Source organism: Pituophis catenifer, unplaced genomic scaffold (genome assembly GCF_029215685.1).
Source record: "Pituophis catenifer annectens isolate HBS135680 unplaced genomic scaffold, rPitCat1.0.hap2 SCAF_7, whole genome shotgun sequence".
Lineage (NCBI taxonomy): Eukaryota > Metazoa > Chordata > Lepidosauria > Squamata > Colubridae > Pituophis > Pituophis catenifer.
Window position 1 is genome coordinate 6,280,624 of NW_027256887.1, and position 12,762 is coordinate 6,293,385.

The following is a 12,762-nucleotide window of genomic DNA, read 5'->3' on the forward strand; positions in this document are numbered from 1 at the left end:
TGTGATTGATCTTCTGGGATTTCCCAATAATCCCCTGTTCAAGTACTAATTGGATCTGATCCTGCTTAACTGTTCAAGATCAGCCGATGTTAACTAGTTGTTAGCTATAACAACTTCTCGTCTATATATCACATCAAAAGTAATTAAACCTTCCAGTTTTACTCAATAAAGAGCAGCTTTAATCCTAGTTATATGTGCCTTTTAATTATGAAAAAGCCTGAATTATTCCCTCTGTATTTCAACCTTATAACCCATTAATTTAAAAAAAAAAAACAGCCATTACTGTTAAATGCATAACTGTAAATGCATTAAGGTGTATCAAAGTTACAACTTTCCATTAATCTGCAATCAGTTTTATAGTGCAATATTATAATTATAATTCAAGAATTATTCCTTGCTTTCCGTAAGGGTAACTTTCAAAGAGATGGATTTCGAATTGCACTCTTAAAATAAAAAGAAAAAAAATATATAATTTTTTTCCTGGCAGCGCATAATATCAAATTCATGTTTGTGTACACAATATCTTTTTTTTTAATTAATTTCTTTCCGTCTTCAATTTTTCTTTCCTCGTATTTAATCAATTTGCATGCCATAGGTTTTAATTAAAAACCACTCTGTGAAAGATCAGAAGTGGTACTAAAAACAATCATTTAATATGTGACAGTGATTACAAAATGGAGTGCAATTGAAGTGTGCCACTTGGTTTGTTGCAAATAACAGTCTAACTTGCATTTTGAAAAGGCACTTTAGTTCTGTAGTTGATGCAACCAGTCTGGCTGGGATTTTTTTTTTTTTTTAATTGCTTTTCCAGCTGGATGGGTGAATGACAACTTCTTAATGGAGAAAATCGATGACTGTCCATTAAAGTAGCGGTACAAGAGAAGTGGGCAGGTTTCTTTCCATTTAACACCAACCTGTTGCAAACTGGTACTGACCACACACAGGACAAGCTCATCCCAAAATAACCAGAGTAACTAAAATAACATCTTCGTGAAGCTCTGATTTGTTTGAGAGAAATTTCATGTCCATTAAGCTTTTAATTTATTAATTAAAGCTCTGATTTGTTTGAGAGAAATTTCATGTCCATTAAGTTTTTAATTTACTTTTCAGATAAATTTTGATTAGATTTAGGTATTGGTATAGGGAACACCAGTATTCCAGAGTTGGAATTGAGAATTCAGAAATACAATAGCTATCATAAAACCTTCGAATCAAGTAAACGAAGGGATTTAGTCCAAATGCATCCAGTGGAAGCATCTTGAAGCTGCAGACTAGAAGTTATGAAAGGCTATATTTAATAAATAAAAAAGGATGCATTGCTTTATAGTTATGCTTATTAAAGAAACTTCAAATTTGGGGTGAAATTAATGGATGATGGATGAGGAGGAGGAGAAGAACAGAAGGAGAAGAAGGAGAAGAAGGAAAAGGAGAAGATGGAGGAGAAGAAGGAGAAGGAGAAGGAGAACAGGAGGAGGAAGAGGAGAAAGGGAGGAAGAGGAGATGGAGAAGAAATCATTTTAATTGATTCAATTAAATTCACAAAGGTTTTAGTTGTGCATTCTATTACATTTGGAAGACTAAAACATTTGTTTGTAATAATAGCTGCTGTCTCATTGCTCATCAGCATTTCATTTTTGGATTTATGCACATGCCTTCTTTGATGCTACAGTATGTTTTCAAATAAGTTTCAATTTGCTCTCTATAGACTCAGCTTTCAGGCATCAGGTGATTATTAAAAATAGAATTGCTGGAGGCCTTTGATTTGAGAGTTGTTGCCATTTATTTTTATTGCTTGGGCTTAGCTGTTTAATTCCATATCATCACCTGACATGTTGCAAAGCTATTATGAGGTTTCTTGACGCTCCTTATTAAAAAAAAGGACATTTGAAAAAAGGTTAACTAAATCGTAGGACCATTCTTTGATATCCAAGCAAACTTTGTATCTTAAATCTGTTGCGAAATTAAATTCAGCATGGAAGCTATCTCTGGTTTGCAGTTTGAGGAACGCATTTGCGTCCCATCCAAGGATTTGGTTTCTCATTACAAAAACATCTTAATATTTCAGCTTTATAAATTCTCTAAAATCAGATTAGACTTTTAATCATATGGACAGAATTGGCTGTAATTTTATGATCTATACGGCTGTTTCTGATACATAGATTCTGTTATGAGTCCCATGGCACAAAGTTGTTTTTTTTTTAAAACAATGTAATGCACACTTATGATGGGGACGCGGTGGCTCAGCGGCTAAGATGCTGAGCTTGTCGATCGAAAGGTCGGCAGTTCAGCAGTTCAAATCCCTAGTGCTGCATAGCGGGGTGAGCTCCCGTTACTTGTCCCAGCTTCTGTCAACCTAGCAGTTAGAAAGCCCATAAAAAATGCAAGTAGAAAAATATGGACCACCTTTGGTGGGAAGGGAACAGCGTTCCGTGCGCCTTTGGCGTTGAGTCATGCTGGCCACATGACCACGGAGACGTCTTCGGAAGTGCTAGCTCTTCAGCTTTGAAACGGAGATGAGCACTGCCCCCTAGAGTTGGGAACTATTAGCAAGCATGTGCGAGGGGAACCTTTACCTTTAATGCACTCTTAGAGTTTTTAAAACGATATACTTCATTTATGATCCATTAATGAAATATTGAAAAAAAGAAATTTCCAAGATACATATATATATCCCCTGTCCTACTACTTTCTAATTCTTTTTTCCTTCTTTTTTCTCTCTCTTTTTTTTTTAATAAAAATGTATTTCTAAAAATCTTCGAAAGAGTCACCTCCTTATGAAAGTTAATATCGCGATACAGTAATTTATAGTTAAAAGTATGGTGTCCACAGCTAAAATACTAACATTTTCATCATTTTCATTATTATTATTTTTGGAGTTACTGCAATAAAAATTTAAAATCCTCAATAAATAAATCAGGATCTGATGTTTCAGGGATCGGTGCCAACGAAAAATAAGCAGCTGACATTTGGGATTAAAGATACAATATAGTCATACAGTGACATCTACCCTGTGTGTGTGTGTGTTTGTGAGTGTGATTAAAAAACCAAGGTGGCAATGTAATTTAAGTTTTGTCTTTTTTTAAAATGTGCATCAAATGCCCTGGGTGTATAACTACCATATTTTTCAGAATATAAGACGCACCTTTTTCCCTCCTAAAAGGGGGTGAAAATTTTGTTGCATATTATACACCGAATGTAGCCCTGCCCACCCACTGGCCCCCACCCTTTGGCCTCTGCCTCCCAGCAGTTTACCTCCTTACAGCAAGCAGCAAGAAGAAACAGCTCGTTTCAGTTTCAGCACAGCCTAATTAGCACAAGTTGATTGGATCGGCCTCCCGACTCTCAGCTGTTTTGCTCTCAGCTGTTTTGCCCGGGCCTCTGCTGCTTGCTGCAAGGAGGTAAATTGCTAGGAGCAGATTTTTTTTTCTTGTGCTAATCAAGCTATGCTGAAAACGAAAATGAAAGTAAAGCAGGCTTTTTGCTGATTGCTGCAATGAGGCAAAATTGCTGGGAGGCAGAGGCAGATTTCTTTTTCTTCTCTTCCTCACCCAAAAAGGTAGATGCGTTTTATACTCCAGTGCGTCTTATACTCCGAAAAATATGGTAATTGTGTTTGACAAATGTAGGGTTGCCATGATGAATAGTAACCAAAAGAGGATGGACTTTTGTAAAGTCTGGTAGAGCTTTAAATTAAAACGATTGTGTTTGAAAAATGATTAATTACAGGTAGTCCTCGATTTACAACAGTTCATTTAGTGACCGTTTGAATTTATAATGGCACTGAAAAAAAGTGGACTTATGACCATTTTTCACAGTTTTCACACTTATGACCGTTGCCACATCCCCATGGTCAGGTGGTCAGGTATTTATGACGGTTTCAGTGTCCCGGGCTCACGTGATCCCCATTTACGACCTGACAAGGAAAGTCAATGGGGAAACCAGATTCACTTAACAACCATGTTACTAACTTCACAATTCCAGTGATTCACTTAACAACCATGGCAAGAAAGGTCGTAAAATGGGGCAAAATTCACTGAATGAACGTTTCACTTAGCAGCAGAAATGTTGGGATGAACATTGGGCGGAAGTCAATCTCAATCTCTTTTTTTTTGAGTTTAGCTTCTCTTACGAGCCATTTATCAAATTATATGACTTTTCCCCCCTGCAAAGCTCACATACTAAATTGACTTAATAGATTCTTCTGGCATGTGTTCCTCTGCAGCATAGCTGTCAGTCAGATGGAAATGCAATTTACTTCCACGGAACTGAAGGCAGCGAGTTAAATTTTGCCACGACACGTGACGTGGACCTCTCCACTGAAGACGCTCAGGACCAATGGGCCGAAGAATTTGAGAGCCAGCCAAAAGGGTGAGTTGTTAACTCTTGGGATGTTGAGTTGATGTATTTTCAAGCCAAACATTTTGCTGGTTTGTAGCAACATGCGATGTTAATAAAATCATGGATTTCTCCAAATTTTGAGGACAAACTAGTCGTCAAGGGGCGGTAGTTTCCAAAGGACAAGTTTTTAAAATTAACCACTTTTCAGTGACAAAAATTATTGTTGGCAACGTGGTAGAACATAAAAGGGACATGGTGGCTCAGTGGCTAAGATGCTGAGCTTGTCGATCGAAAGGTCGGCAGTTCAGCGGTTCGAATCCCTAGTGCCGCCTAACGGGGTGAGCTCCCGTTACTTGTCCCAGCTTTTGCCATCCTAGCAGTTCGAAAGCACGTAAAAAAATGCAAGTAGAAAAATAGGGACCACCTTTGGTGGGAAGGTAGCAGCATTCCGTGCGCCTTTGGCGTTGAGTCATGCCGGCCACGTGACCACAGAGACGTCTTTGGACAGCGCTGGCTCTTCAGCTTTGAAACGGAGATGAGCACCGCCCCCTAGAGTCTGGAACGACTAGCACATATGTGCGAGAGGAACCTTTACCTTTATGGTAGAACATGGAGATAAAATCTGAAGGAATCTCCTGTGGAAAATCCCAGAGATAGAGATAGATAGATAGATAGATAGATAGATAGATAGATAGATAGATAGATAGATAGATAATCCTGTTTCCCCAAAAATAAGACCCAACCGGAAAATAAGCCCTAGCATGATTCTTCAGGTTGCTTGTAATATAAGCCCTACCCCAAAAATAAGCCCTAATTAAAATAGTCAACCAGACGGAGGCATATAAATATGGGGCCCCTATTGTGCTATAATGCCCAAATCACTGAAATTAATATACGAATGCTTATCACAACCGTTATTTACACTATATTAATATTGATGGTATTGGCACTCCAAATATATAATACATATCACGAACCATTAGTTCAACATTAGTTCCAGGGCAGAAATCTCATTTCAATGCCAGCGTGCTGGGTAAGTGGTTTTTATAGTGCATTCAGTTTCCTCTGGAGAGCTGAGACATGATTCATGTTTCTCAATGAAGCAAATAACCGATACAAGTAGGACAGTGGAAGTACATACTTACATCATGGCTGTTGATATCACCTGTCCTCTGGTTTTGGATGAGGTTGACAGTAAGAAATTCTCGTGCCTGTGTTTTAGCCTATTTTGAATTCTCGGTTTGGGATTTAATTTTTTTTTTACTAGTTGCACGGATGCTTCATATTTTTTCAATTAAAGGCTCAAGGTAAACTACAAAGAGCAAGTCTCTAGGAAAGCGTTCTTGAGCATCTTTTAATTCAGTCACTTGTTTTCTTTCAAACAGCCTCTGCCCCCGCATCTTCTAAAATTTGAACTATAACCATCGTTACAGACAATAAGGCTTTCCCAACATTTACTTCAGCAACTGTCAGCATCTGTAGGCAATTTAATATTCTCCATATGGGAGCTTATGCACCTGAGACAAATTCCTTGTGTGTCCAATCACACTTGACCAATAAAGAATTCTCTTCTCTCCTCTCCTCTTCTCTTCTCTTCTCTTCTCTTCTCTTCTCTTCTCTTCTCTTCTCTTCTCTTCTCTCCTCTCCTCTTCTCTTTGCTTCTTTTAGCTTCTCTTCTCTTCTCTTCGCTTTGCTTCTCTTCGCTACTCTACTCTACTTTATTCTTCTTCCTCATTCTATTCTACTTTACTATACTCTATTCTTCTTCCTCATTCCATTCCATTCCATTCCATTCCATTCTATTCTATTCTATTCTATTCTATTCTTTCTTTTTCTATTGTATTCTATTGTATTCTATTGTATTCTATCCTATCCTATCCTATCCTACCCTACCCTACCCTACCCTACCCTACCCTACCCTACCCTACCCTACTCTATTTTTCTTCCTTATTCTATTCTGTTCTGTTCTATTCTATTCTATTCTATTCTATTCTATTCTATTCTATTCTATTCTATTCTATTCTATTCTATTCTATTCTATTCTTATTCTTTCTTTTTCTATTCTATTCTTATTCTTATTTTTTCTTTTCCTATTCTATTCTATTCTGTTCTATCCTATTCTACCCTACCCTACTCCATTCTATTCTACTCTACTTTACTCTACTCTACTCTACCATATGATTCTGATCATCCCTCATCATTCTCTATGCTGACTAAGGCTGATGGAAGATTTTATCTCAACTATTTAAAATGTTCCAGATAGTCTTCCTTGGTTAGTATAAAGTAACATAAATTCTTGATCCTTGATTCATTCAACATTTGTAACTCCCAACAATTGTTCGCAGTCGTTATGTTGAGTCCTTTAATTCTTTGATCGCATACTCTTTTTCCCACAGGATCCCTGCCTCATTGAGTACCCAGGATGGACGATGTTCAGAGAATGGGTAGCTATTCGGAGTTTCTTCCTATCCTTTTTTTTTTCCTCTCTCTCTCTCTCTGATACTCTCCAGCCTTATATTTATCACTATGTGGCAGAGATCCTGTGGCTTAAGAACTGGATGTGGTCATCTATCATCCCAATTGCACCAGAAAAACCAACATAGGCTAATTGTCTTCAAGTTTCGATCTTAGCCAGACAAAGTTTAGTTCAGCCTTAGTTTTCTTTTCATATCCTTTTTTTCCCTTTGCTACAGAAGATTGCTGGTTTCCCCGTTGGCGTGTCCTGCATGATAGAATGAATCATCCAGTAACTCTAATTTCTGAATCTGTCTTTGGACCTATTTATTTGCTTCTCCAGGCTCTGACCTTATCTTATTCCCTGTCACTTTTCATTATCTGATCTATCTTTGGCCTGCAAAGGGTCTGCTTATGTCTTTACTGTGGAGAAGACATACTATATGTATCATCTTGATGCCTCCTCTCCTCTCTCCTTGGATAACTTACGTTCATTTATTTAGTTCTCTTAGACTCCTGTTGCCATTTTTCCCCCCCCCAGTTAGGGACAAATTGCATTCTTTTGTGTATCATTCCCTCCTAAGAGAGTTCTCCATTTCTTGGTTATTGCAACTTCATTCTCTATCTCACTTTAAAACAACTTCCAAGTTGTTTTTTTTATTAATGCTTGAGAATATAGCAAAAGTTAATAAGTTGTGGCATGTGGGAACCTCTTTAACAAGCCATATCTATTAACCTTGTTCAGTGGTGGGATGCAACCGGTTTAACAATCCGGTTTGGTGAGCGCGTGCTTTCGGCATGCACCTAGCATGATTGCACCAGAGGTGGGTTTCAGCAGGTTCTGACCAGTTCTGGAGAACCGGGAGCGGAAATTTTGAGTAGTTCAGAGAACCGGTAAATACCACCTCTGACTGGCCCCGCCCCCATCTATTCTCTGCCTCCCGAGTCCCAGCTGATCAGGAAGAAATGGGGATTTTGCAGTAACCTTCCCCTGGATTGGGGAGGGAATGGAGATTTTACAGTATCCTTCCCTTGCCACGCCCACCAAGCCACGCCCATAGAATCGGTAGAAACTGGATTGCACGCAGCACTCAAAATAAAGCAATTTGAAGCTCAGCTGCTTACCTTCTAAGGCAGCCCTGGTAAGTAGAACAGCGGAGGCGTGAAAATCAGCTGTGCCCCCTGCAAATCAGCTGAGCCAGGAAGAAGGAAATAAAGGACAGGATAGGGTGGGGGCAGGTGGGCAGAGCCAGCTGATTGTCGGAGCTACCAGTTCGCTTGAACTGGTCCGAAGTGGCTGAATACCACCTCTGACCTTGATGGGATAACCCGCATGGACAAATAGATAACCAAATCTGAACAATCATAACAAGGTGACACCTTAATGGAAGTTAAGACATACCATTGAAGATGTCAACTGTTCATTTTGCCTTCAGACATTGTGGGTGGTTCATCATTGGAGGTTTTTAAGAAGAGACTAGACAGTCCCTTATCCGAAATGGTATAGGCCGTCGCATGCCAAAAGCGGGGGAGCGCGGTGGGGGTCACAGACACGTGTGCCCACACCCAAAGTTTATTTATTTATTTTATTTATTTATTTTTTAAATTTTTATACCGCCCCTCTCTCGAAGGACTCGGGGCGGTGAACAGCCAAGATTAAGAAACATCCAATACAAACATTAAAATGCATTTAAAACAAAATTAAATCCAATGGCTTTCCCCAATTTAAAACCCCTTACCCATAAAATTCACCAATAAAAATTCTAAGCCAAATTCTAAGTCCAGTGCCCCCCTGCCACGCCACGCCACGCCATGCCATGCCACGCCACGCATGCGCATGTGATCCCCCCGCGCTCCCCTTCGCTTTTGTCATGTGACGGCAAAAAGGTTACTGATGGGCCCTGGAGCCTGGGGAGGGTTTTTCACCCTCCCCAGGCTCCAGAAGCTTTCTTGGAACCTGGAAAGATTTTCAAGGCCCTCCGGAGGCCGGAAACGAACCGTTTCCCAACTTCTCTTGGGCCCGGAAGGACCGGTTTTTTGCCCTCCCCAGGTTCCAGAGACTTTCTTGGAGCCTGGAGAGAGCAAAAACGGCCTCCCCACTACCGAGGCCCTCCAGAGACCGAAAATGCCCATTTTCTGACTTCCGGTAGGCCCAGAAAGCCCGAAAATCAGCTGGCTGGTGCACACATGTGCGCTGGAGCTGAGCTAGGGCAACGCTCGCGTGCCCACAGATATGGCTCCACATGCCACCTGTGGCACACGGGTATAGGTTCTCCTGCTTGAGCAGGGGGCTGGACTAGAAGACCTCCAAGGTCCCTTCCAGCTCTATTCTATTCTAACTATCTAAATCCAATTAGATGGATATAAAGTTTAGCCGTTCCGTATGAGTCTTCGTTGATGTTGATTAACGTAGCAGAATGTGAAAATGAATTGCTAACCCTGCTACTGTCTAAAATGTATTTGATGCAAACCGCAACTGAGTTATATCTCTGCGAGGGTTTTGAAGAAGAATGGACATGTCATGTGCCAACAATGTATTTACATTTTGTTCTGTTTTCATATTAAGGCGTTGAATGTTCTTGTCTCGCTTAATATGCCGCCTCTGCGCTTGTATAATGAGATCAAACAAGATGGGAGAAAGGGAGCAGCGTTATTTATTCAGGAAAAAAAAAATCCATCTCCTCCAACCCTTTGACAGTACTTACCACTTTTTATGGTGATAGAAATGAATTTATGGCCAAATTTAATTTTCCAACCTGTCCTATCCAAATGTTTTTTGAAAACTGCACAGTAAAACAAATGGCATTTTGGTACATTTGACATCGCTCAGTATGGTTAATAAAATCAGCCGAAGTGCTTGGAGGTTATAGTTTAAAAAAAAGAAAGTCAGGATAAATGCCACAATGGTGTGGTCCAAGTTTTGCCTGTTTTCTACAGATTCTATCATCTATCTATCTATCTATCTATCTATCTATCTATCTATCTATCTATCTATCATCTATCTATCTATCTTCTATCTATCATCTATCTATCATCTATCTATCTTCTATCTATCTATCTATCTATCTATCTATCTATCTATCTATCTATCTATCATCCATCCATCCATCCTCTAATCACCATCTCTTTTGGAGTAATTAAAGTCCAGAACATCAAAAAGAACCTTACAATTTAGCGGATGTAGACATCCGAGATCAAATTTACACAGTCTTTGTATCTGGCTGCCAATCCATTCCCCAGGATTTACGGATCGGTGAGGGTGGCGGGGGAGGAATCAGAAATAAATTTATAAATATATAAATTAGAAATAATTGTGTCCATATCTGAGTTTTTTTTTTTTTGTTTTTTTTTTTTTTTGCAGTCTGATCTGAAATCAGATCCTATGGTTCAGAGTTTTCATCCATTTAAACTTTTAGATGTAGTGCACCTAAGGTGCTTTCCTTCAAACCCATAGAGCTGAAGAAGAGTCTCAAAATTTATATCCAGGAATTGCGTTCTTGAGCTGAAACATTATACATTCAGTTTAGCCTACAGTGTCTCTGTCCCTCAAGAGCCTCAATTTTTAGAATGTCATTGCTGCTGTGTTATCTGGTCCAAATCAGTGGTGGGATTCAGCCGGTTCGGGCCAGTTTGGGTGAACCGGTAGTTAAATTGCTGGCTGGCCTCCCCTTCCAGGAATCCACATGCACCCCATTTTGGCTCCCAGGTAAGTGCAGAGAGGCCTACTAGGCCCAAAACAGGGTACGGGCGGTGCAGCGCGCCACCCGTGGCCCGTTTTCACTCCCAGGAAGCTGCAGAGAGGCGTACTAGGCCCAAAACGAGGCATGGGGGCAGCTCATTCCCTCCCTGTGGCCCATTTTTGCTCCCATGAGGGTGCAGGAGGCCTAGTGCTGCCTGTCACATCCCCTGGCCACGCCCACCATAGCCACGCCCACCCAGCTGGACATTAGGGCAGAGAACCGGTTGTTAAATTATTTGAATCCCACCACTGGTCCAAATTTACAGTCTCCCTGGGCTGCCTTTCTCCTTAACTATTACAAATTTACCATCACTCCACATCCGCAGGGAATCGTGAGCCTTTAAAATGTGGCATTATATGCCCAAACAGTCAACCTTTCTACTGGCTTTCGGTCCCAAAGACGAAAAAAAATAAAAATAAAATATTACACCGATACTTTCAGGAGCTGTCAGTGAACAAAGAATTTCCTGGACAAAACTTCTGAATTAATCTTTCCATTACGCACGCCATCCGCCTTTGAAGAATGATCTTTTTGACTTGATCGCTGACCTCCTGTAGTCTGGGTTCTGAACTGCCGTATTAGTAATGATGGAATTGTTCGGTGAAATCTCCAATTCATTTCATGCTGCGACAGCCAGACGGTTAAGAAAAATGCACAGCCGAACATGCTGTGTCAGTTCGCAGGAGGACTTCGTCCAGGCCGAGATGCAATTCCGCATCTGCTCTTGATGAATTCTTTGCAAAAGCCCATTTTAAGCATACGGTTCCTGAATCTAACTGTTGTGACCCCGACTCCCGAGCCTGTCCTAACAGAGGAAGAGGACTCAGAAGGTGATGGGGAGGAACTGACAAGGCCCCCCTCTCCAGGACCCTCCTCTCTGGCAATGCCTCAGGTTCCATCCGAAGGCCAAGAGGAACAGCCTGGGATATGCCAGGAGGAAAGCATATCGGAACAACAACAGATAGGGAGCAAGGATGATGAATCCTGGCTTGATCCCAGGCAGCGTCGGAGGGAGAAGCGTACGCAGCAACGAAAGAGGCGTGGGAGGGCCAGAGATTGAGCTGAGTCACTGAGCCACACCCCACAAGGAATAAAAGTGGGTGTGATTGCTCTTCAGGCTTTGTGACGGTCAAAATTAAAAACCTGAGAGTCACATCGCGTTACCTGAAATCTGGCTTGTGCATATTTGGATTGGACCTTGGCGAACTCTTGCTTCGTGGATTACTTTTTGCTACTGGACCGGACTGAGGATAAACTCTCTCTTGCTTACTGTGAGTGAAAACTGACTTGGCAGGCATTTTGCAGTTTACTGCCAAAACTCTTCCCTGCAAGTCTGATTGCTTCATAAAATCTTGGCAGGCGTGCCTGGTTGTGTGTTTGCCTGTGTGGGGAAGGGGGACAGAACACTAACTGCCAGACAAAAAGAATGGATGCTGATGATGGAGATCTTCTACTCCAATCCCCTGCTCGAGCACTAGACACTAAACCATTTCAGACAAATGGCTGTCCAGTCTCTTCTTGAAAGCCTCCAGAGATGGAGCATCTACAACTTCTGAAGGCAACTTCTGTTCCACTGATTAATTGTTCTCACTGTCAGGAAATTTCTCCTTAGTTTTAGGTGGCTTCTCTTCTTGATTAGTTTCCATCCATTGCTTTTTGTCCTGCATTCAGGTGCTTTGGAGAATAGCTTGACTCCCTCTTCTTTGTGGCAGCCCCTCAAATATTGGGACACTGCTATTATGTCTCCCCTACTCCTTCTTTTCACTAGACTAGACATACTCAAATCCTGCAACTGCTCTTCATATCTTTTAATCCCCTAATATCTTGGACGATCATCAGAGAGTGAGATACATGATTTAAAATAAATTCAACCCCAAGTTAAATTTATTTTAAATCATGTATCTCGCTGTCTGAATGGCCCTTCTATGCAATGCCTAACGGGGCTAAAATTGGCCAGATACTTTTTGCCAGAGCACTGGCAAAAAAAAGGAAAAAGTGTATAATTGTGTAAGAAGTCAGATCAACAGGAAAAGGAAAATGTGGTTAAGCTAGGAATAAAGGAATGAAGTGATCAGATTCTAGGAATGTCATTTTTTTAGCCCCAAATCAATCATTGCTATAAAAAGAGGACCCATGATTGTTGAATTATGGAGGTGAGTCAAGACATCTAAAGCAGTGGTGAAATCCAATTTTTTTTTACTTCAGATTCTGTGGGCATGGCTTGGTGGAC

At 40.7% G+C, this 12,762-nt stretch overlaps 1 protein-coding gene across 1 annotated transcript in view; it reads left to right on the forward strand.

Annotated features, from left to right (window-relative positions):
* RELN (reelin) overlaps positions 1-12,762 on the forward strand; it is a 290,109-nt gene that overhangs the window by 95,410 nt on the left and 181,937 nt on the right. The window contains exon 9 of the mRNA XM_070947738.1: positions 4,223-4,368. Coding sequence (XP_070803839.1) covers positions 4,223-4,368 — 146 coding nt within the window. The remainder of the gene's footprint in view (positions 1-4,222; positions 4,369-12,762) is intronic.